We start from the raw sequence: 21,895 nt of genomic DNA, 5'->3' as shown, positions 1-21,895 counted from the left end.
ATTCCCAGGGTCCTCGAGCCCTCCCACCCACAAAATCCCCAAGACCCCTCTTCTGGAACCCTGCATTGGTTTTTCCTGCAGAGCCAGCATCTCCCCCCGCGGCACTTCCTGGCTTGTCACTCACCTGTGCACAGCCAATCAGCACCCAGAGGTTGGGCGACTCGTCGGAGAGAGAAGGGGCGGCTACTTCCTGCGCGCCAATGAACCCGCAGACTCACAAGGAGGAGGGGGGGCGGGCCTGCAGCTGTGAGCGAGCCAATCAGGGACCACCAGCGGTTGGCGGCTCGGGAGGCAGTTACTCGCGCTCTCGCTTTCCCAAGATGGCGGCCGCGAAGGACGGTTGTGGCTTAGGAGAAGTGGCCACAGGGAACGGGCGGCGGCTCCACCTAGGGATTCCTGAGGCCGTGTTTGTGGTAAGACGCACGCTGGTCCTCGGCATGTTGGCGCTAGGCCGCGGGCTACCCCTACTTCCCGGCCTTCACCCCGGCCTCGACTATTGGGGGAGGAGTTGAGCAAATGGAACTGGAAGAGAGCGCTTCGCCTGCTCTCCCCCTCTACGCCTAGACGAACTGAACTGCTGGTACCCCCCCCCCCCACCCCGGAGGGAAACGCGGTCGGCGAACAGAAGGGGACGCCGGGCGGGAGGACTGTGGAGCGGGGCGGGGCGGTCTGAGGGGCCTCCCCCCGGATGCCGAGTTTCACCCTCTGCTGCTTGAAAAGGGAAAGGGGGAGGCGGTGAGCAGCAGGAGAGAGACTCACCCTGGATGCTGGAGGGACCGACGGTTATATGGTGACTTAGGATACAATGAGTAGGCAGAACAGCTGGTGCTTAGGTGTGAAAATAGGAAATTACACTTAGTCTGTTCAAGGAAGGCAGTGGTCTGTTGCCTTGCAGGAATGGAAGAAGAGACTGATGATAGAGTCAGAGTGTGAAGGCTTTGTGTGTCCTGCTAAGGAATTGAGGCTTTTATCCAGTAGGCAACGGGCTGTCATTAGAAGGTATCTAAATAAAGGCACGGTATAATCATGTTTGGTTTTAGGTACATCATTCTAACAACTTAGTAGAGAATGCATCGTGTGGAGTTGAGAGAGGAGGTAGGGAATACAATTTGGAGGCATCACAGAACACGGGGATCACAACCCAAGTCCAATCAAAGAGAAGCAACTAGATAACTTCAACACTGTCCTTTCATTAGGCCATTCTAGAAATAGTATTTCAAAACTGTTTGAATAATGAGAGAAAACACGACTGGCCTTCAGGTCAGTATCTGTCTTTCACTCGGTTCTGACCGAGCTACTATAAAGTCTTAACGGAATTTTCCTGACCTTTTGGTTTGTACCTATATTGCTTTATTTCCACCTTTTTGTTAATGATACCTTACATCATTCAAAATACCCATTTCTTTTATTTATTCTTTATTTAGACCACTTTTATATACACTCTGTATTGCATATTTGCATTTGCTGATTCAATTTTGTAGTTGTTTTCTTTTGTTATTTTGTGTTTTCTCCCTGAGCTGTGCCATTTATTTCCTTACATTCGTTTCCCAGCTAATGGTAATGAGACAAAATTTGTTGAGTGCCACGCCCTTTCCTAACGCTTTTCCAAAACTCCAGGACGTAGGTATTGTTCCCATTTTGTGGGTGATGAAACTGAGGAACTTGAGTCACTTGGCTCCAAGTCATATAGTGTGAAAGTAAGCAAGTTATCCAGGATTTGAACTTGGGCAATCTGTGGAGCACCAGAGCCCCTATTTACATGCTCTGCCAGTGGGAGGAAAGTGAGGTAGTCATCTTGGCTCAGTGTCATTTCTCTTGGTCCTAGCACAGCACCTGACACATAGTATAAGCTCATAACTAGATGTTGAATTCAATTTCCATAGTGCCTTAAATAATACGTTCTTGGTCCTCAGCTAGAGATGGCTTCAAAAAACTAATTCAAGAGGGTACACTTTATCTGAGGCTTTATAAAGTCTTATCTTAAAATGCCTTTTCCCCCTAAAATTGCTCTGGGTTATTTTTTCTAGACCTTGAGATTTCTACCTGTAGAATATAATATATAAGCAATCCAAATTTTATGTAGTTATTTGAATAACATGGTACTGTAGAAAGAACATTGGCTTCTAAGTAGCCAGGGTTTGAATCCTGCCTCTACTTTGCAATTGCTGCTTCATCTTGACCATTTTATTTTTTACCACTTTGAGCCTCAGTTACTTTCACTGAAATAGCGATAACAATATTTAGAGAGTTGCTATGAGAAGCAATATGTGCTTTCAGTATAACAAGTAGATGTTTAATATATATTAGTTTCTGTGATATAGGAGGCCCTATACTGTTCTGGTTAAAAGTCAGACCTCATCCTTTTCTCCATTCCCACTGGTGCCATAGTTTGTTTTCTTTCTCTGCTTGAACTGTCATTTTCCCCCTTGCCCAGTTGCTGATGTCTTAATCTCTCAACATCTAGTTCAGATATGACCTCCCTGTAGTTTTTCTTTTTTTAAAAAAAGATTTTATTTATTTATTTTAGAGATAAAGACAAAGAGCTTGCAAGGTGGGGGTGGGAGCAGAGGGAGAAGGACAAGCAGACTCTGTGCTGAGTGCAGAGTCCAGGGTAGGGCTCAATCCCACCACCGTGAGATCATGATCTGAGCAAAAATCAAGAGTTGCACGCTTAACCAACTGAGCCACTCAAGCTCCCCTCCCTGTAGTTTTTCTTGAGCACTGCCCCAAGACAGAATTTTTGGCACTTTCATCTGTTCCCTCAGCACATTGTATTATAGACATATATAAACATAGCTAATGTTTGTTGAGCACTTACTAGCTGTCATGTATTCTTGTAAGCATTTTACACATGCTAACACATTTAGTCCCCTGTGAGAAAAAGGTATTTTCATTTTACAGATGAGAAACTTGAGGCAAAGAGAGAGGTTCAATAACTTCTCCAAAGTGAACACATCTAGTACGTGGTGAAGCCAGGATTCAAACAAGGCAGGCCCTGTCTCTTAGCCACAATTCTGTGCTGCTTAATTCTGCTTGCTAGACTCTAAACTCCTAGCAACATTTACCAGGTGCTAGAAACTTTGACTTATATCTCTTTCCTGCAGTGACCCTTCTGGGAGGATGGTGTCTCCATTATACATGCAGAATTCAGCCATTGGTCCCAGCCTCACCTTTTCAATTTCTTTTACTATGTCTCTAGCTTGATGGCTTCAGAGTTCACACTCCCTTGCTGTTGTTTTTCTTTTGCTTCTTGTCTTGTTTTGGCTAAAATACTCCCTTAATAGCTAGTAAGTATGGATAAGAATAATGATATAGAGATCTCAGAAACCGTAAGGTAATTGAATTTAACTTAAAATGAAGGAATAAAGTTCTTTAAAGTGCTGGAAACGTCTAATAGGATTGCCTTAAAATTTCCATATATTTTCACTTAGTTCCTGATCCTTATTAACTCGTTTTTCTTCAAGGACCAGCATGTAGTATACATTTAAAAAATGCTGTTCAGTTTTGCTACTTTTCTTTTGCTTCATTATTCCTTTTACAAAAGATTGTTCTGTTTGCCTTTCAGGTTTACTTTATTTCCACCACTTGATACTTAAGGAGGTATTTGTGGCTTGCCTTGGGAACCTAACGACCATATGTTAGCATGATTTCTATGGTAGAACTTGCATTAAAAATTTTAGTCGATAATTTTGGCATAAAATCTGTTGAGTCGTTTTGTGACTAGGCTATATGACTAGGCAATGCGTTTGATTGTTTGTAATTTTCATATTTACTACTAGGGTCGCCTGGGGGGTGCATAAAGCAGGTAAGGTCATCTTTCTCTCCCTATAAATAAATAAAAATAAAAAGAGGAAGGTGGAGGAAGAATAAATTAGCTACATAATGTATGTGCACTGTCTGAAATGGTCTTGAATTTTTTATAACTACATTTTAGTTAAAAACAAGTATTTGGAAAAAAGAAACAAGCTTTTTCTTTTTTTTTTTAAAGATTTTATTTATTTATTTATTTGACAGAGAGAGACACAGCAAGAGAGGGAACACAAGCAGGGGGAGTGGGAGAGGGAGAAGCAGGCTTCCCGCTGAGCAGGGAGCCCGATGTGGGGCTCGATCCCAGGACCCTGGGATCATGACCTGAGCCGAAGGCAGACGCTTAACGACTGAGCCACCCAGGCACCCCAGAAACAAGTTTTTTCTTTCTTTTTTGCTTTAAAGATACATTTCAAGCAGTCAAAAATCAGATTAGAGGTATGAATTTTAAAATTTGAGAGTACCTGGGGGACTCAGTTGGTTAAGCGACCAATTCTTGGTTTTGGCTCAGGTCATGATCTCAGGGTTTAAAATCTCTTAAAAAAAAGTCTAAAACTTGTGTTATTTTGATATTAAAGGAAGATGTAGATTCCTTCATGAAACAGCCTGGGAATGAGACTGCAGATACAGTACTAAAGAAGCTGGATGAACAGTACCAGAAGTATAAATTTATGGAACTCAACCTTGCTCAAAAGAAAAGGAGGTAAGTATAAACATTTACAAGTTGTTTTTTGTTGTTAATTTTGTATGGCTTAAACTTTAAAAATCAAGACATAATTTACATATAATAAAATGTCCAGATGTTGAATATTCAGTTTAATGAATTTTCACATATGTATTCACTTCTATAACCATTGCCCAGATCAATATGTAGAATATTCCTGTTACTCTAGGAAGTTCCCTATCGCCCCTTTCTGGCCAACTCTGCCCACTCTGAGACAACCATTGTTCTGATTGTTTTCATCATAAATTTGTTTTTGTCTGTTCTTGAACTTCATGTAAGTGAAAGCATATAGTAACTACTATTTTATGTCAGGCTTCTTACACATAGTATAATGCTTTTGAGAGTCATCCATGGTCTTGTGTGTATCAGTAAATTAGTTTCTTTTTAGTGCTGAATCTTCCTCCATTGTATGTATATGTACCATCCACAATTTTTATCTATTTGCCTGTCAATGGACATTTAGGTTGTTTCCCCATTTGGCTTGAAGTCTTTGTGTGGGTATACATTTTCATTTCTCCTAGGTAATTACTTCGGGGTAGAATTGCTAACTTGTATGGTAAGTGTAATGTTCAGTGTTAGAAGGAAACTGCCGAGAAAGTCCTCCAAAATGGCTGTACCATATTTTACTCCCACGAGCAGTGTATGGAGTTCTAGTTGTTCCATTAGTCCACATCCTCGCCAACACTTGGTATTATTAGTCTAAAGATGGTTTTGAAAACATAGTAGAATGAATATTGAAGACCTTATTCCAAAGCATCTAGGGTCATAACATCTTGGATCTCTAGTACATCCTTCTTATTTTGCCATTGAGATGAGAGACCCATAGAGGTTATGACTTTCCCTAGATTTCACAAATAATAGGCATAGAACAAATGAATCCTTGCTCTCAATTGTGTATCTCCCTATATTTTTATAGTAGCTTATAAAATCAGTTCACTGCAATAAATACTTGTGGATATCTGCTATGCACATATGCCAGAATTCTTTGTCAGTTAAATATTTATGGGATTCCAACTAGGTGCCATATACTGTTTTGGGTGAAATAAGGTCCAGGGGCATGGTAGATATGTAAATACCATAAGCACATAAAGTATCTCAGTTGAGATACCTTAATACAAAGTAATGAGTTAGCACAGGGAAAGGTGTGATCTGGAGGGGGATGAGGAGGTTCAGGGGAAGCTTCCAAGAGGAGCATATGGCTGTGTAGAAGTTTGAAGGCTGGTTATGAGTTTGGAGGCAGACTAAAGCAAGGAAGGATCATCTGGGCATAACGTGCCATTCATGTACTACATGCTGGTCCTTGAAGAAAAAGTACAGAAGTTTGTATTTAGATATATTTTCTCATTTGATTTGGTGACAGGGAAATTTGAATAAGGGCTGGGTATTAGATGAAAAGTCATTGACATAGGGGTGCCTGGGTGGCTCAGATGGTTAAGCATCTGCCTTTGGCTCAGGTCATGATCCCAGGGTCCTGGGATTGAGCCCCGCATCGGGCTCCCTGCTCAGCGGGGAGCCTGCTTTTCCCTCTGCCTCTCCCCCTGCTCGTGCTCTCTCTCTCTCTATCTCTGTGTCTTGAATGAATAAATAAAATCTTAAAAAAAAAAAGTCATTGACATAAACAAATGGAGAGTGTTAACAGAAAAGAGTAGGATAGAAAACACTAAGAACAGTATACTCTTATTTTGAAAAAAAATGTATATGTACACAAATTTCTGGAAGAAGCTACACTAATGGTGTATTAACAGTGGTAATCTTTGGGTGGTGGGAATATGATATTTTAAAAAATTTGGTTATCTGTATTGCTAAATTTCTCCAGTAGTCACATACTGCTTTGTAATAAGTTTATTTTCATTTTAAAGAGAAGAATAAAGTCATTAGATTTCAGATCACCCATAGGGAGGTTATAGATAGAGAACAAAATGGGCCTCAGGACTAAGCCCTGGGAGAGAGGAGGAGATTTGTGTATCATAGTTATATTGCTAACTCTAGTACTGTGGTGTAGTAGGATATTCGCTCCAGGTTTACATAGGCTCTAGGCCTGAATGTGAGGGATAGAAATTGCACTGTGTACCTGCAGCCTTCCTAATTAGGTGCACTTGGGGTATATCAGTGAACAAAACAGACAATCCCTGCCCTTGGAAAGGTTGCAGTCTAGTGGAGTCTAGATAGTAAACACACAATTCAATAGAACTAATATTTATTGTGCACCTAATACGTGCTTGGCATCATCTTCAGTACTTAGGATATATCAGTCCTCCTGGAGCTGACATTCTAGCCAGAAAACAGAGTTAGATTATATAGAGTAGGTTAGAAGGTGATAAATGCTATGGAAATAAGAAATGGAATAAGAGGGTGTGGAGTATTGGAGGTGGCAGCTGCTGAGGGTTTTGAGCAAAGAAGTGGTATGATCTGATTTTCCCCTCTTATCATACGACTCCCTCGGGTTGCTGGCTGATAATATTCCTGAGAAGGGCAGAAGCAAGGATGTCAGTTAGTAGGCCCTTTCATGAGTCTAGGTAAGGTGTTAGAGGTGGTGGGAAAGAAACATATTCTGAATCTACTTTGAAGTTGGAGCCAGCATGATCTGGTGGATTAGAGGTGAGATGTGGAAGGGACACATACAGGATGGCTCCCAAGTCTGAGCAACTTGGAAGGAAGAGTTAACCATCATCTAGATGGAGAAGACTGTGGGTGAAGCCGGTTTGGAGGAAGATCGGGAGTTCAATTCTGGACACATTTGAGATACCTTTTTGGATATCCAAGTACAGATAGATGTTAAACAGGCAGTTAAACTTGTGAGTCTGACTTTGGGGAGCAAGCTGGGCTGGAGATAAAAATTTGGGAGTAACTTAAAGCTAGGGGACTAAATGAGCTCCATCACCAAAAGAGTGCATGTAGGTGAAGAAAGGATCAAAGATCTGGGTACTGCAACAGTCAGATGTTAGGAAGAAGAGGGATAACCAGTAAAACGACTGAAAAGCTGCCAGTGGGGTCAGGAAAAACCAGGAGAGTTTACTCTGGAAGCCAAGGTAAGAAAATGTGTTATAGAGAAGGGAATGATCACCTGTGTCAAGTAGGATAAGGACTGACAATTGACTTGGACTTAGCAAAGTGGAAGTCATTGGTGTTATGGATGGGAATGTTGTTGGTCCAGTGGTTTAAAAGACATTGGGGAGGGTATGTGCTATGGTGAGCGCTGTGAATTGTGCAAGACTGTTGAATCACAGATCTGTACCTCTGAAACAAATAATACATTATATGTTTAAAAAAAAAAAAAAAGAAGATAGCAGGAGGGGAAGAATGAAGGGGGGGAAATCGGAGGGGGAGATGAACCATGAGAGACAATGGACTCTGAAAAACAAACTGAGGGTTCTAGACGGGAGGCGGGGTGGGAGGATGGGTTAGCCTGGTGATGGGTATTAAAGAGGGCACATTCTGCACTGAGCACTGGGTGTTATACGCAAATAATGAATCATGGAACACTACATCAAAAACTAATGATGTAATGTATGATGATTAACATAACATAATAATAAAAAAAATTTAAAAAAAGGGAATGATAGAATTGGAGATAGTGAATATGGAAAGCTTTCTGAAGAGTTTTACCCATTTCAGTAGTGGGTTGTTGTCTTTTTTTATTTGTACGTGTTCTTTATACATTGACCCTCGAACAACACAGATTGTTCAAACATGGGTTTAAACACAGGTCCACTTACACATGGATTTTTTCAATATACATTTTGGAAAAATTTTTGGAAGATTTGTGACAGTTTGAAAAAATCTTGCAGATGAACTGCATAGCCTTGAGATACCAGAAAAAATTAAGAAAATGTTAGGTATTATTGTAAGGATACAGTATATAATACATAAAAGGTATTATAACATACAAAATATATGTTTATCGACTGTTTATGTTATCTATAAGGCTTCCAGTCAACAATAGGCTATTAGTAGTTAAGTTTTGGGGGAGTCAAAAGTTATACATGGGGGGGGCACCTGGGTGGCTTAGTCGGTAAGCGTCTGCCTTCGGCTCAGGTCATGGTCCCGGGGTCCTGGGATCGAGCCCCGCATCGGGCTCCCTGCTCGGCGGGAAGCCTGCTTCTCCCTCTCCCACTCCCCCTGCTTGTGTTCCCTCTCTCGCTATGTCTCTGTCTGTCAAATAAATAAATAAAATCTTTAAAAAAAAAAGTTATACATGGATTTATGACTGCATGGGGGGTCGGTGCACCAGCCCCCACATTAGGATACTAATCCTTTTAAGTTACATGGATGAGAAATTTTTCTTCCTTTTGTAATTTATCTTTTTTCTTTCTTTATGGTTTCCTTTGATGAGTAGTTCTTAATTTAAGTGTTTTTGGTTAAAATTTTCCTTAATAGCTTTTTGTGTCTCATTTAAGAAATCTTACCCTATATTTCATGTTCAAAAACACAAACTTCTGTGTTTTCTTCTAAAAGCTTTAAAATTTTGCTTTTCACATTTAACTTCTTATTTTTTTATTTATATTTATTGTGGGGGAGGGTTAGAGGGAGAGAGAGAATCTTATGCAGGCTCCACATTCAGCATGGAGCCTGACACAGGGCTCAATCTCATGACCCTGAGATCATGACCTGAGCCGAAATCAAAAGTCAGAGGCTTAACTGACTGAGCCACCAAGGCGTCCCTCACATTTAACTTCTTAATCCAAAAGTTTATTTTTATGTATGGTAGGTGTAAGTTTTCAGTTTCTTCTTCTTCTTTTTTTTTTTTTTTTTAGTGGATATACTGTGGACGTATTATTTGACTCAACACCATTTAATTTTAATGTAGTCCAATTTAACAATCTGTTTCCTCCTGTTTAAGGAATATTTTCCTATCCCAAGTTCATGAAGATATCCTCCTAATATTTTATTCTCAGTTTTATTGTTTTATCTTTCACAACTGTGTTGCTAAATTTCGAAGCAATTGTGAATTTTTTTTTTTTTAAAGATTTTATTTATTTATTTGAGAGAGAGAGAATGAGAGACAGAGAGCATGAGAGGGAGGAAGGTCAGAGGGAGAAGCAGACTCCCTGCCGAGCAGGGAGCCCGATGCGGGACTCGATCCCAGGACTCCAGGATCATGACCTGAGCCGAAGGCAGTCGCTTAACCAACTGAGCCACCCAGGTGCCTGCAATTGTGAAATTTTCAAGCATGTTTCTTGTCTTCTCAATACTGTAAATTGATAGTTGGATCTGCAGTCTTGATCATATTCAGGGTCTTTGTGACAACACTGCTTCATAGATTTGTGTATTGTTTTTCCATTAAGAGGTAGATAGTGTCTAGTTGTCTCTTTTTATGGTGCTCAGTGCCTAGATACATTAATTGTGAGTTGCCAAATGATGTTCTAATTCAGTTATTTTTCACCTATTAATATAAGTCTGGTATACTTCTATAAAGAGAAATAATCCCTACTCATTATTTGATAAGAGTAGCTGCAGGAAATCAGCTCACCTTTCAGTTTCTTCCCTTGCTGGAGTCAGCCCCTGTAGTTCCTGTCACCTTTAGCAGCTCTCTGCTACCTTCCAACAAAGAAAGTGTGTGTTTGTTTTCTCTGGCTATTTGAGTGGTAACAGGTGGGAGTGCTGGTCTGCCATCTTAACCTGAAACAATTTTTATCCCTTTTAAAAAACTTTTTAGTCTACATTATTAGGCACATGCAATTTGAGATTTATTATGTCTTGGCGAATGTAACCTTATATAAGGTAATGCTTATTGTTTTAAAGTCTGTTTTGTTGGATACTTCCAGCTATCCCAGCTTTCTTTTGGTTAACATTTTCTTATTTCATCTTTTCCAATCCCTTTACTTTCTGCCTGTTTATTATTTATATTTAAGGGTGTACCATGTAAACAACATAAGGTTATTGTTTTAAATCTAGCCTTTTTAGATCAACTGATTTTTCTTTTTGGGTATGTTCAAGATGATAATCTCTTGTTTCATTTTACTGTAATTTGTCTATGTGTGGATGTTTTTCTTCTTTCTTCACTAGCTATATGTCAGCTTCCTGTAACTATGGATAACTGTGTGGTTTGCCTTTATCCATAGAGGATTTTGCTTTTGCCAGGAGTGGTGATTCTATACCAGCCTGTTCCTGTTGTGGCACTTAATATGTGAGCTTCCCCACCGAGTTGCCGAGGCAGGGACCCAGGCTTAGGTCTGTAGCTGATAGCAGCACCTGACTCATGATGCTTACTTTTCTCTAGTTCTCACTGCTCAACTCAAAGCTTTTTTCAGTTTTTTACCCTTTGATTTTTTCTGGAACTTCCCTTACCTCTGTGATATCAGCTATGCTACAAAAACTATTTTTGTGCATGATCGAGTTGTTTTGCAGCAGATGGCTCTGTGTAGTTTGGATACTAACCTTTTTCTTTTACATATCCTGTAAATTTTTCCTTGCAGCCTATCATTTGCCTTTAACTTTACCTTCAGCTGTATAAAAGTTCTTTAGTATTTCATAATTGTTTTGTGGTAATCTCCTCAACACCTGGATTGTATGTCTTTTATCGTTCTTTAACTGGAAATTTTGTGATTATCATATTTTGCATTTTTTTTTGGTAATTTTTTTTCTCTTGTCTTCTTCTGGGATTCCTGTTAATATAGATTTTGATGCTTCTAATTTGGCCTTCCATTTCTCTTTATTATTTCCTCTCTTCTACTGACTTTGGTAATTTGTCTTTTGGTCATTAGATGGATGTCCATGAGTTCTTTATTTCAGCCATTACATTTTTTGTACCTAGTCGTTTTGGTTAGTTCTTCTTAACAGCTAGCTACTTGTTTCTTTATATTATCAATATCCTTTCTTTTCTCTCTGAGGTATTTTTAAATACTCACTGTATAATCTTATCTTTTAGTATTTCATTTTGTTTCATCTGATGGGTGGTGTTGAGTTTATTGTCTTTATTTTATTGTAGTTGTGTTTATCAGATTATCATTTCTTTTCCCCATCAGCTCATATTCCCTCAGGAATATCAGTTTCTTTGGTCACTAATGTGTGTGGGGTTGGGGGTAATTTAAGCCCCTCCTGGTGAGTACGGGTAGGAAGAATGCTGCTGGTGTTACAATCTAGGGCACCACCATTGGACAGATGTTCCTTCTCCCAAACCAGGTGACTTGGCCTCTGAGGATTCTTTTTGTTCCTCTGCCCTTGGCTGTCTTCACTGTTATCACTCCTGGGAGTAGGAGTCAGGGGGCGGACTGTTGGGGACCAGTATTTGTCTTCTCAGCTCCTTAGCCTGACCTCTCTGCTTCTGGTCAATTCTACCATTTTTCCACCCTGTAGCGGTGAGGGAGTAGGTAAGGTGATTCACCCACGGCAGTTTAGAGGGAGGAATAAACATCTAAAAAGCTTTCCTTTAACTCTACTCCCCTTTTGAAGATTTGATCTGCTTTCCTTCTAAGCCGCTATCTCCCTTCTCACTCTTCTACCCACTCCTAGAACCTAGAGATTTCCATTGCTCATATAATAACAAAGACCTAGAACTGACCCAAGTGTCCATTGGCAGGAGAGTAGATAAAGAAGTTGTGCTATATGGGGCGCCTGGGTGGCTCAGTCGTTAAGCGTCTGCTTTCGGCTCAGGTCATGATCCCAGGGTCCTGGGATCGAGCCCCACATCGGGCTCCCTGCTCGGCGGGAAGCCTGCTCCCTCTCCCACTCCCCCTGCTTGTGATCCCTCTCTCGCTATGTCTCTCTCTGTCAAATAAATAAATAAATCTTTAAAAAAAAAAAGAAGTTGTGCTATATTCATAATTGAATATTACACAGCAGTGAAAATGAATGAATAAGTCTTAGGAACCTAATTGAGTTAAGCAAACCCAAGAAAAATGCATTCAACCCTCGATTATATTAAGCCAAGAAACCAGCAAAGAATATATCGTTTGGGAATATACATAAATGTGATGAAATTATTGGAAAAAGAAGAAAAAGGGGCTGTAAGCACACAGGAGAGCTGCTGTCTCTTGGGATGGAGCAGAGTGGGAAGAGGTATATTGCTTGGACATGCTCAGCGACCTTGGTGATGTGGTTCCTAAGTTGACTGGGGTTGCAGCTGCTTGATTTATTAATATGCTTCATAATTTATGTATTACATGTAATATTTATACATACAAAAATATCATAGAAATCATTGACATGACCAAAAACCTTTATTTGAACATTCTTCTTTTGTTGCATGTGTATCAGATATTTTACAAATAAATAGATAGTTTTAGCATTTACCTATATTAACACGTAATACAAAAGTAAGCACAGTTGGAAGCGCTACAACATCCATTCCATACTGAATTTGTAAAGAGCTCACAGAGCTAAGTAAAGTAAGTAAAAAAAATGAACAATAAATGTGTGTCTCTATATTATTCACTGGACTGTATTTCCAGATAGTGATAGTATTTTTTTTTTTTAAGTAGCAGGCTCATCTAACATACTTCTTGCCAGGTCAGTAGCACAGGGTATAATAAAGTTTGCCCTGCTAGTCTCCTTCACATATGCTGTGACTTCCTTTATATGATGCAATAAATATATTTTCTTTGTTTTTTGTTTATCAAGTTTTTATTTAAATTCCAATATAGTTAATATACAGCATTATATTAGTTTCAGGTGTACAATATAGTGATTCAACACTTCTATAATAAGTACATTTTCATTATCACATTTAAATTTTGCTTACATACCAATTTCCAGTCATATTTAGTTAAATGTATTCTGAAAGAACCAAAGCTTTGTTTTTGTATCCCTAGTTTGTCTTGCTACAAATTCCATTGTGATTTGACAGGGACCCCACAATTAGTTTGCACATTTTTCCATGCACAACACATTATAACCTTGGGCAGCTTCTAATCACCAGAAGAAAGAGCTAAACCTCAGTGCCAACAAAATAAAAAATGTTTCATTCTTCTAAGTAACTTTCAGTGTTTTCAGCATATTTTTATCTCTTATTTTCTTGTCAGTGAGGTTGATGTTGCTTTGGAATCAGTTGCTAGTAGCTTTTTAAGAATAATTTTTAGTAGATTTTAGTTGTTAGAACACTTTTATGTCCATAGCACAGTTAAGCAGAAGGTACAGAGATTTCCCATATATTCCTTGCCTCCCCACACATGCAGAACCTCCCCCATTATCAGCAGCCTCCACCAGAGTAGGACATTGATTACAATTGATGAGTCAAGGGGTGCCTGGCTGGCCCTGTCATTGGAGCATGTAACTCTTGTTTTCAAGGTCATGAGTTCAGTCCCCACATTGGGTGTAGAGCCTACTTAAAAAATAAATAAATGATGAGTCAGTATCAATATATTATTATTAACTGAAGTCCATAGTTTACCTGAGTGTTCACTGTGGTGTTGTATATTCTGTGGGTTTTGACAAATGGATGGTTTTAATGGTTCTCAAAAAGATAATCAATAGAAAATGCAAAGCTAGTAAGACTGTGTCCTGGTGTTTTTCTTGCCTGCAAAATACTAAGTCAACCTTTTTCTTATTCACAGGCTAAAAGGTCAGATTCCTGAAATTAAGCAGACTTTAGAAATTCTAAAATACATGCAGAAGAAAAAAGTAAGTGCATTTTTGTTTCTAAATATGAGTGAACCAGAGACTCATCTTCCTTGACTCTTTGGTCACTGGTATTTGAATGTGTTAGAATATCCAGTCTGCCTTCTTGATACTTGTCACAGTGTACTTCTGTGATAAATTTTGTGGCTTTTTTCCCAAGTCAGCTTTAATTTTAGGGCTTACACTTCTTGGATTCTTTTACTTACATGAAGTATTTGTAAAACTTAAATGCAGTTGAAAGTTATTTTAGGTACAAAAAGAAAATGTCTTATTTTGAGGTAGCAGCATCCAAGGGTTTTTATTGTTGTTATTGTTCTCCCTAAGAATAAGGACTGAGTCTAAGAATCTTAGAAATTGTGTTTTGGGGGCGCCTGGGTGGCTCAGTTGGTTAAGCGACTGCCTTCGGCTCAGGTCATGATCCTGGAGTCCTGGGATCGAGTCCCGCATCGGGCTCCCTGCTCGGCAGGGAGCCTGCTTCTCCCTCTGACCCTCCCCCCTCTCATGTGCTCTCTCTCTCTCATTCTCTCTGTCTCAAATAAATAAATAAAATCTTTAAAAAAAAAAAAATTGTGTTTTGGGTTCTCATGTAACGGGAAACTGTTACAGAGAGGTTACACTTGACCAGTGTCACATAGCTAGTTATTGGCAGAAGTGTATTTCAGAATCTTCTGAGTCTTAAAACAGTACTCATTAAATAAAAGCAGGCTGTAAAGATTAAATTTTATAAGCATATTGTACTTAAAAGATTATATGGGGGTGCCTGGGTGGCTCAGTCAGTTAAGCATCTGCCTTCTGCTCAGGTCATGATCTCATGGGTTGTGAGATCGAGCCCTGCATTGAGCTCCCTGCTCAGCGGGGAGTCTGCTTCTCCCTCTCCCTCTCCCCCCTGCCCCCGGCTTGTGCATGCTCTCTCTCTCTCTTTCAGATAAATAAAATCTTTTTAGAAATGTGTATATAATTTATTACTTGACTACTAGAATAACTATTTCCAATACATTATTTTATGTGGTGAAATTTGTAAGAGACTTCAGGAAACTGGTTGGTTGAGCATGAAGCACTAATGAAGGAATAATTGCTAACTTGTGGGAGAGGGAGAGAGAGTGTGAGTGGGGGAGGGGAGGGGAGGGGAGGGAAAAGGCAGAGGGAGAGAGAGAATCCTAAGCAAACTTCACTCTTAACGCAGAGCTGACATGGGGCTCAATCTCACGACCCTGAGATCATGACCTGAGCTGAAATCAAGAGTCGGAGGCCTCACTGACTGAGCCCCCCAGGCACCCCAATAATTGCTCACTCTTGCATAGCACTTACTCTTTGCCAGGCACTATTTTGTGTGTATGTGTGTGCATGTTTGTGTAAAGTCTGTTTTCCACAGCCTTCAGAGGTATCGGGACTATTATTCTAATTTTATATATTGGGAACCTGAGACACAGATCAAGTGAAATGCCAAATTTACACAAGTAGTAAGTAGCTGAGCCAGAATCCATGCCTCCCATGCCCAGCCATCTGGCACTTATTTTGCCACCACACTTAGTTGGCACAGTGGTACTGTTTTAAATGACTTAGGTTCAGCTCTATGATCTCTCCTTTATAGCCTTGTTATTAAACTGACCTATTTACAATACTGTCATTTTTTTTTTTGAAGGAGTCCACCAGTTCACTGGAGACCAGATTCTTACTGGCAGATAACCTGTATTGCAAAGCTTCAGTTCCTCCTACTGATAAAGTGTGTCTGTGGTTGGGGGTAAGTAACTGAAATAGCCCCAGCTTCCTTAGCTGACACTGGTAAACCAGTGTTTTTCCCACCACAGCAGTACTGTTTAAGCCGGGGAAAGTGCTCATCTCCCTTTGACTGTGGAAGGAACACAGGGTTGGTGTTCAAGGGGTCTGTATTGGAAACTGACTGGAATTACAAGTGTGATGAGCAGCAAAAGGTGCTTGTCTCTCCCAGTCAAGACAAAACTAACCAAAGCCCTCTCTCTTCCCCTTCAGATAATGCTTTATCTCTTAAATGTAACAGAAGGAAGAGGAATAGAAATAAAACAGAAAGAACTGCTGAACCTCAGATAAATGTTTCTTCCCCATAAGGGTTTATTAGTTCTGGAAAGATCTCTCAAAACTTAAGGGGGAAAAGATTATTACAAAAACCTTGAGATTAGAGTCCATTTTTAAAACCATATATTTCAGTTTTAGATGATGTCATAGACCTTGTCTGTGATTTTTTCCTATCTTACTCTTCTCAATCCCCTGACCAATCATCCAACCCATTCCTGACTGTCCGGCTATCTAGCTGTCCATTGGTCTTTTTACCCCAGACAAGTTCCTGTACCAAGTAGCAAGCTAAGTGTATAGCTCCCATCTCTCCTTACTGGAAGGATTTCCGCCTTGCTGTTACCATGTAGAATCACCCCTTAGAGGCACTCTAATGCTATGAAAGATGGGCAGATTAATACCCCAAAATTCACTCTGTGCCTTAGTTCCTCCTCCTTGATTTTTGTTAGTTATAATATTGTCAGGGTTTGTACATTTCTTTCTATAATCCTAATTCCCATACTTATTTAGCTTTAGTTCTGTAAATGGAATAGCTATCTACCCAATGGCTCTAACCCTAGGGGTAATCTTCCTCAATTTCTCTTTCCCTCAGCGCACATTCCATCAGCAGGTGGGGATAAGATGATTCCATAAACTAGATTGGGACAGTAGGGAGCTGTCTGATAAGAATTACAACTGGAATCCACTTCATACCTCATAAGAGAATGAATTCTAAATGTATTACATACTTGCCTGAAATACACCATCAAAGTTCTAGACCAAGTAATAGATAATTTGTTTTATAACCCTGGAATAAGGATGGTTTGTTTAGGCCACAAAACTCAGAAACTAAGGTGCCTGGGTGGCTCAGTTGGTTAAGTGACTGCCTTCGGCTCAGGTCATGATCCTGGAGTCCCGGGATCGAGCCCCACGTCGGGCTCCCTGCTCAGCGGGGAGTCTGCTTCTCCCTCTGACCCTCCCCCTTCTTGTGCTCTCTCACTCTTTCTCTCTCAAATAAATGAATAAAATATTAAAAAAAAAAAACCTCATAAACTATAAGCAAAGTTGAAACTCCCTTTGCAGGCAGAGGACTAACAGGGTCCTTTGCACGGTTACTTGGAATTGTGTTTTGGGCGTGTCAGTCTTGAGATGCCTGTTAGACCATCAAATGGAGAGGCTGATAAGACTGAGGAATGAATCAACAAAAGAGAAATACTTGGCACAGGGTACTTCCTGAATGAATCATCAATGTTTTTCTGACACAAATGAAATGTTTTTAAATGTATTCTAATTTTTTTTTGTTAAAAGTAACCAAGGTGTAGAAACTTTCTGGAAAAAAAAAATAGTAATAAGAAACAGTGGCACGGGTGCCTGGGTGGCTCAGATGGTTAAGCCTCTGCCTTCGGCTCAGGTCGTGATCCCAGGGTCCTGGGATCGAATCCTGCATTGGGCTCCTTGTTCAGGAGGGAGCCTGTTTTTCCATCTGTCTGCTGCTCCCCCTGCTTGTGTGCTCATTCTCTCTCTCTCTCTCTCTCTCTCTGACAAAAAAAGAAAGAAAGAAAGAAAAAGAAAAAGAAAGAAAGAAGAGTGGCAGTTGACTCAGGAATGAGATTGGGGTCTGGGATTGAAGAGACATGTACTTTCCATTGAATATTTTTTTTGTCCTATCTCAATTTTTATACAGTTTTCCAACTATCATGGATTGGGTTATTCAGTCAGTATTTATGCTTTGTGCCAGACACTTTCATGTTGTCTGTCTCATTTAATCCTTACAACAATCCTTTGAATAATTTTTAAATTCCATTTGTCAGATGAGGGAAGTGGTTCAGGAAATGCCCAGTGGTACGGCAGGCAATAGGAGGAGTTCAGAGCTGGGAAAGGTTTGGTTCCCCACTTCCAGAATGCATGCATCTCTAAGTGTTGGCAATAACACCAGAGCTTCAGAATTCAACACAGTCTTTGCCCTTTGCCCCTAGCATCTGTTGGAGGTAGGAAGAGGACAGTAAAAGCTAGCCATTACTGGATCAAATTAGATAATATATATGTATTTGAAAACTTTTAAATTGCTGTATCTTAAGCTCAGAAACAACTATTTAAATTGATTCAAATGTAATACTATTTAGTGTCATCATGGAGGTTGTAGAAAGACGGGATTTGGTGTCTAAACATTGGTTCTTCTCTTAATTCTACTGTTTACTTAATATCTGTGTTAGTGTAGGCAACCTGACCTCTTTGAGCCCACGTTTTCTTAGCTGTAAAGAAGATAACTTGACTGACCAGGGTTGTTATGAGGGGTAAATGATATAATGTATGTAAATATATTCTTTAACCCAGGGATCGATAAAGTTTGTGTAAAAAGGTCAGAGAGTAAATAGTTTGGTTCTGCAGAGCACACGGTCTCTGTCACAACTACTCAGCTCTGCCGCCGTGGTGTGAAAGCATAAGCAAATGGAGAATATCTGGGTTCCAATAAAACTTATAAGAAAAGGCAGCTGGCTAGATTTGGCCTAAGGGCTGTAGTTTGCCAACCCCTGCTCTAAGCTGTTGAGTAATTGTCATGACTTTCTTTCTTCAGGCTAATGTAATGCTTGAATATGATATTGATGAAGCTCAGGCATTGTTGGAAAAGAATTTATCGACTGCCACGAAGAATCTTGATTCTCTTGAGGAAGACCTTGACTTTCTTCGAGATCAATTTACTACCACAGAAGTCAGTATCCTTTCTTTAACTAAAAGCAAAGGGAGGAAAGGAGAAGGATGTTTTCGACACTCTTACTTACATTATTTTAATGAGAAGAATATCCTTACTCTTAGGCTGATTTGAACTTGCAGATTTTATGAGAGTAATAAATAACATATTTGGAACTAATACTTAACTAAGTTTGTAGATAGATTAATCTGAATTTGAAGTGTGAAGGTTTGGAAACAGCACATTCAAATTAGTGCACAAGCATTTTTCTTTCAAATATTTTCTCAAGACACCTTCAAAGCTAGTTAAATAGCTTAATCCACAAGCATTTATTAAGGGTCTCTTATGTTGCTGCAACTGTTGAGGCACAGGATGGTAAGGGTTAAAAAAGAGTGCCAAAGTCTTGCTGTGTTAGAACTGCACATGTAAAACAGCTAACTGATAATTTCATAGCAAAATATAAGTGAGTTCGTTTTGGGTATGCCATGCCAAGGCAATTTAAAGTTAGAGAAAGAGAGATACGTGCTGGAATTAGTTCGAAGTTAGAACTTGGGCTGTTTTTAAAGGCATTATAGGATTTGGATCAGCAAAGAGAAGAGATGGGGGTAGGTATTTTGGTCAAGGAGGCGGTAGGCCTGTTGAAACCCAGCTCTTTGCCTTTCCTCTCTGACCTATCTCTCTTGGTGCCTGTTGCAGTCATTGGCCCCACACAGTCGCCCAAGGCTCTCTGTGAGGTGTTCCCAAGCCAGTCTTACTTCATGCCACTGACCTCTTCCTGCCGTAGCCTTCCCCCAGTGCACCCTGGGTTCCAAATAGCCCCAATCAGTTCTCCTCACCCCTTTATATTTCTACTTTGTTCTTCCTACCTGGAAAGATTTCCCCCTATTTATGTGGGTTACTCCTTTTTTTCCCCTTCATATTTCAGCTCAAGCATCAGATCATTTCTCAACATTTTCAAATCCTTGCGGTGTTTTGTTGTTTCCCTGTGCTTACTTAGCACTTTGCATGTAGTACTTTGTTTTCTGTGCCAGATTGGGAGCACTTCAAGTGTAGGAGCTGTACTTTCTCTTTTCTCCATAGCATGTAGCATGCAGCAGGCATTGAGTGCTTGGGTGAGGGAAGATAGGCCTATTGGAGGGGCCTAGAGCAGGAGTTGGCATGGGACTCGTAATGTGGAGACTTCATCCAGAGTGGGGAAAAGCTATTAAACTTCTAGAAGAAAAAACAAACCTTCTAGGGGATAACATTGGAGAAAATCTAGATGACCTGAGTATGGTGATGACTTTTGGATACACCACCAAAGGCACAGTCCATGAAAGAAATAATTGATGTGCAAGGCCTACACAGGGTGGTGCTCGTGGAAAGGAAAAGAAATTGAGTGAATGTCCTATTAAACCAAAGGGAGGGTAAGAGATGAAATTATTAATAATTGTACTAATTTAAATATTGCCTGAAAGGATATGGTTTGAACAGTCTTTGAAATTTCATGGATGAGGGGCTGTCTTTCAAACTGTTGACAGTGTCCAGCACATATATAGTTGACTACATGGGCTAGACAATTACTGATTTGAGACCTTGACTTTGTATTGTGGAATTTAGTTCCAATATTTTCTTAAATGACATTATAGCAAGATGGCTCACAACACTAGTTGTTACCAGTATTTTGTGTGCACGATTTCTCTCTTTGATTCAGTATGTGAGTGAATACTTAGTCATTGCATGTGTTATCTTTAGATTTGCATTTGCATTTTCTTTGACAATTCTTGCAGATATGGCCAGGGTTTATAATTGGGATGTAAAAAGAAGAAACAAAGATGATTCTACCAAGAACAAAGCATAATGCTGACAATTAAAAATGTGGTTCAGTTTTCCAAACATGTTATTTTAAATACCCCAAAGTTTATCCCTAAAGGTTGACATGACTTTGACTGATTTTTTTTTTTAACAGTAAGAACGATAATTAAAACTTAAAAGAAGATAAACATCATTTTATTATAAAAACAAAATTGGTTTCAAATATTTTATGAAATTAGCAGTATTTTAATTTTTCATTTCCAACAAAGTAAATGCTACTTTCATCATTTTTTTGGTTTGTCATAAAAAAGTCTTAGCTGAAATGGCTGAGGTATGCTATGGGAGCTGAATTCTGGACACTTTTCTTTATTGGCTGATGTTACTCTCACTTGATGTGGTTAAACCAGTGTAGAGGTAGGAAAAACAGTTAGTTTAAATATTTCCAAACTTGTTTTCTTTAGTACATAAGGGGCTTTATGGCTCTCTGTTGCTGTTATTTGTCTTATATAAATGGATTTTCATGAATTACTGCTTAGCCAATAACTATTATAATATTCTGTACTTTTTAAGAAATGGTAATTTGCCTTCCTAAACAGTAAGAGGGCTATTGAGACAACGCTTTTTCTTACCGCATAGAAGTGCACAGTGTCTTTGCGATGCCAACATAAGGGGGATCTTGGCCAACATGAAATAACAAAATTCTTTAGCCACTCAAAACTCTTGGCTAAGGCAATTTTGTATTTCTTAACAGTTCGCCAAAGCAGCTGAACAAGAATATTAAGATAAATATAAATCTGCGGTGGTTGAAAAGATTTGTGAGCTTTTTTATTCATGATAAAACCTCATAGGAAGAGTAGAAAAATCCCTGTGGAAAGTCATTGGTCCAGCGGCTAGCACTGGGTGATACAGATTCTGATAAAAAATGTATTATTCCATCTCCATGTAGTACAACATATACTCGTACAATGTTTTGTACTTGCATTTCATGATATTAAAACATTGAAGTTAAAACTGTGGCATGGCACTTTTTTTTTAACATTATTCTTTCTAAAGTTAATGTGTCTTTTCACATATTTGTAAAGTTCATTTACTTCTACATATAACGAGCATGTCCCAAGAACTTATATTTGTAGGAACAATACAGAATCTCTTTGGAAGGAATACAGATCAGCAAACAATTGAGGAGTTAAATGTGAAAGACACCAAAGTTCCTTGAGTCACTTTTACTCTCATACTTTTAAATTCCCATATTTTAGTATTTGAGGTTTGTATACATCTTGATATATGGTAAGTGCTAA

General features: G+C 39.4%; 1 protein-coding gene across 2 annotated transcripts; it reads left to right on the top strand.

Annotated features, from left to right (window-relative positions):
- The first annotated feature begins 255 nt into the window (after window positions 1-255).
- On the top strand, window positions 256-21,608 carry VBP1 (VHL binding protein 1). 2 transcript variants are annotated; one of them, XM_081807989.1, is made up of 7 exons: window positions 281-413; window positions 3,780-3,805; window positions 4,386-4,510; window positions 14,023-14,089; window positions 15,729-15,827; window positions 18,690-18,828; window positions 20,573-21,608. In XM_081807989.1, exons 3-7 carry the CDS (start codon window positions 4,404-4,406, stop codon window positions 20,641-20,643), a joined length of 483 nt encoding a protein of 160 aa, XP_081664115.1. In that variant the 5' UTR covers window positions 281-413; window positions 3,780-3,805; window positions 4,386-4,403; the 3' UTR covers window positions 20,644-21,608. The 2 variants fall into 2 exon arrangements, with proteins under 2 accessions (XP_081664114.1, XP_081664115.1); XM_081807988.1 differs by lacking the exon at window positions 3,780-3,805 and having other exon boundaries at window positions 256-413.
- The last annotated feature ends 287 nt before the right edge of the window (window positions 21,609-21,895 follow it).

The sequence above is a fragment of the Leptonychotes weddellii genome, chromosome X, assembly GCF_054177405.1.
Source record: "Leptonychotes weddellii isolate Sample4059 chromosome X, ASM5417740v2, whole genome shotgun sequence".
NCBI classification, from domain to species: domain Eukaryota; kingdom Metazoa; phylum Chordata; class Mammalia; order Carnivora; family Phocidae; genus Leptonychotes; species Leptonychotes weddellii.
Note: the sequence above shows the minus strand (reverse complement) of the source record. Positions and strands in the feature narration are given on the sequence as shown.

Bases quoted from the DNA above. Each gene is read 5' to 3' on its own strand.
- VBP1 (XM_081807988.1), top strand. From the start codon at position 321: ATGGCGGCCGCGAAGGACGGTTGTGGCTTAGGAGAAGTGGCCACAGGG. The intron at 4,511-14,022 runs GTAAGTATAAAC...TCTTATTCACAG, and splicing joins CTTGCTCAAAAGAAAAGGAG to GCTAAAAGGTCAGATTCCTG. The intron at 18,829-20,572 runs GTATCCTTTCTT...CAATTCTTGCAG, and splicing joins ATTTACTACCACAGAAGTCA to ATATGGCCAGGGTTTATAAT.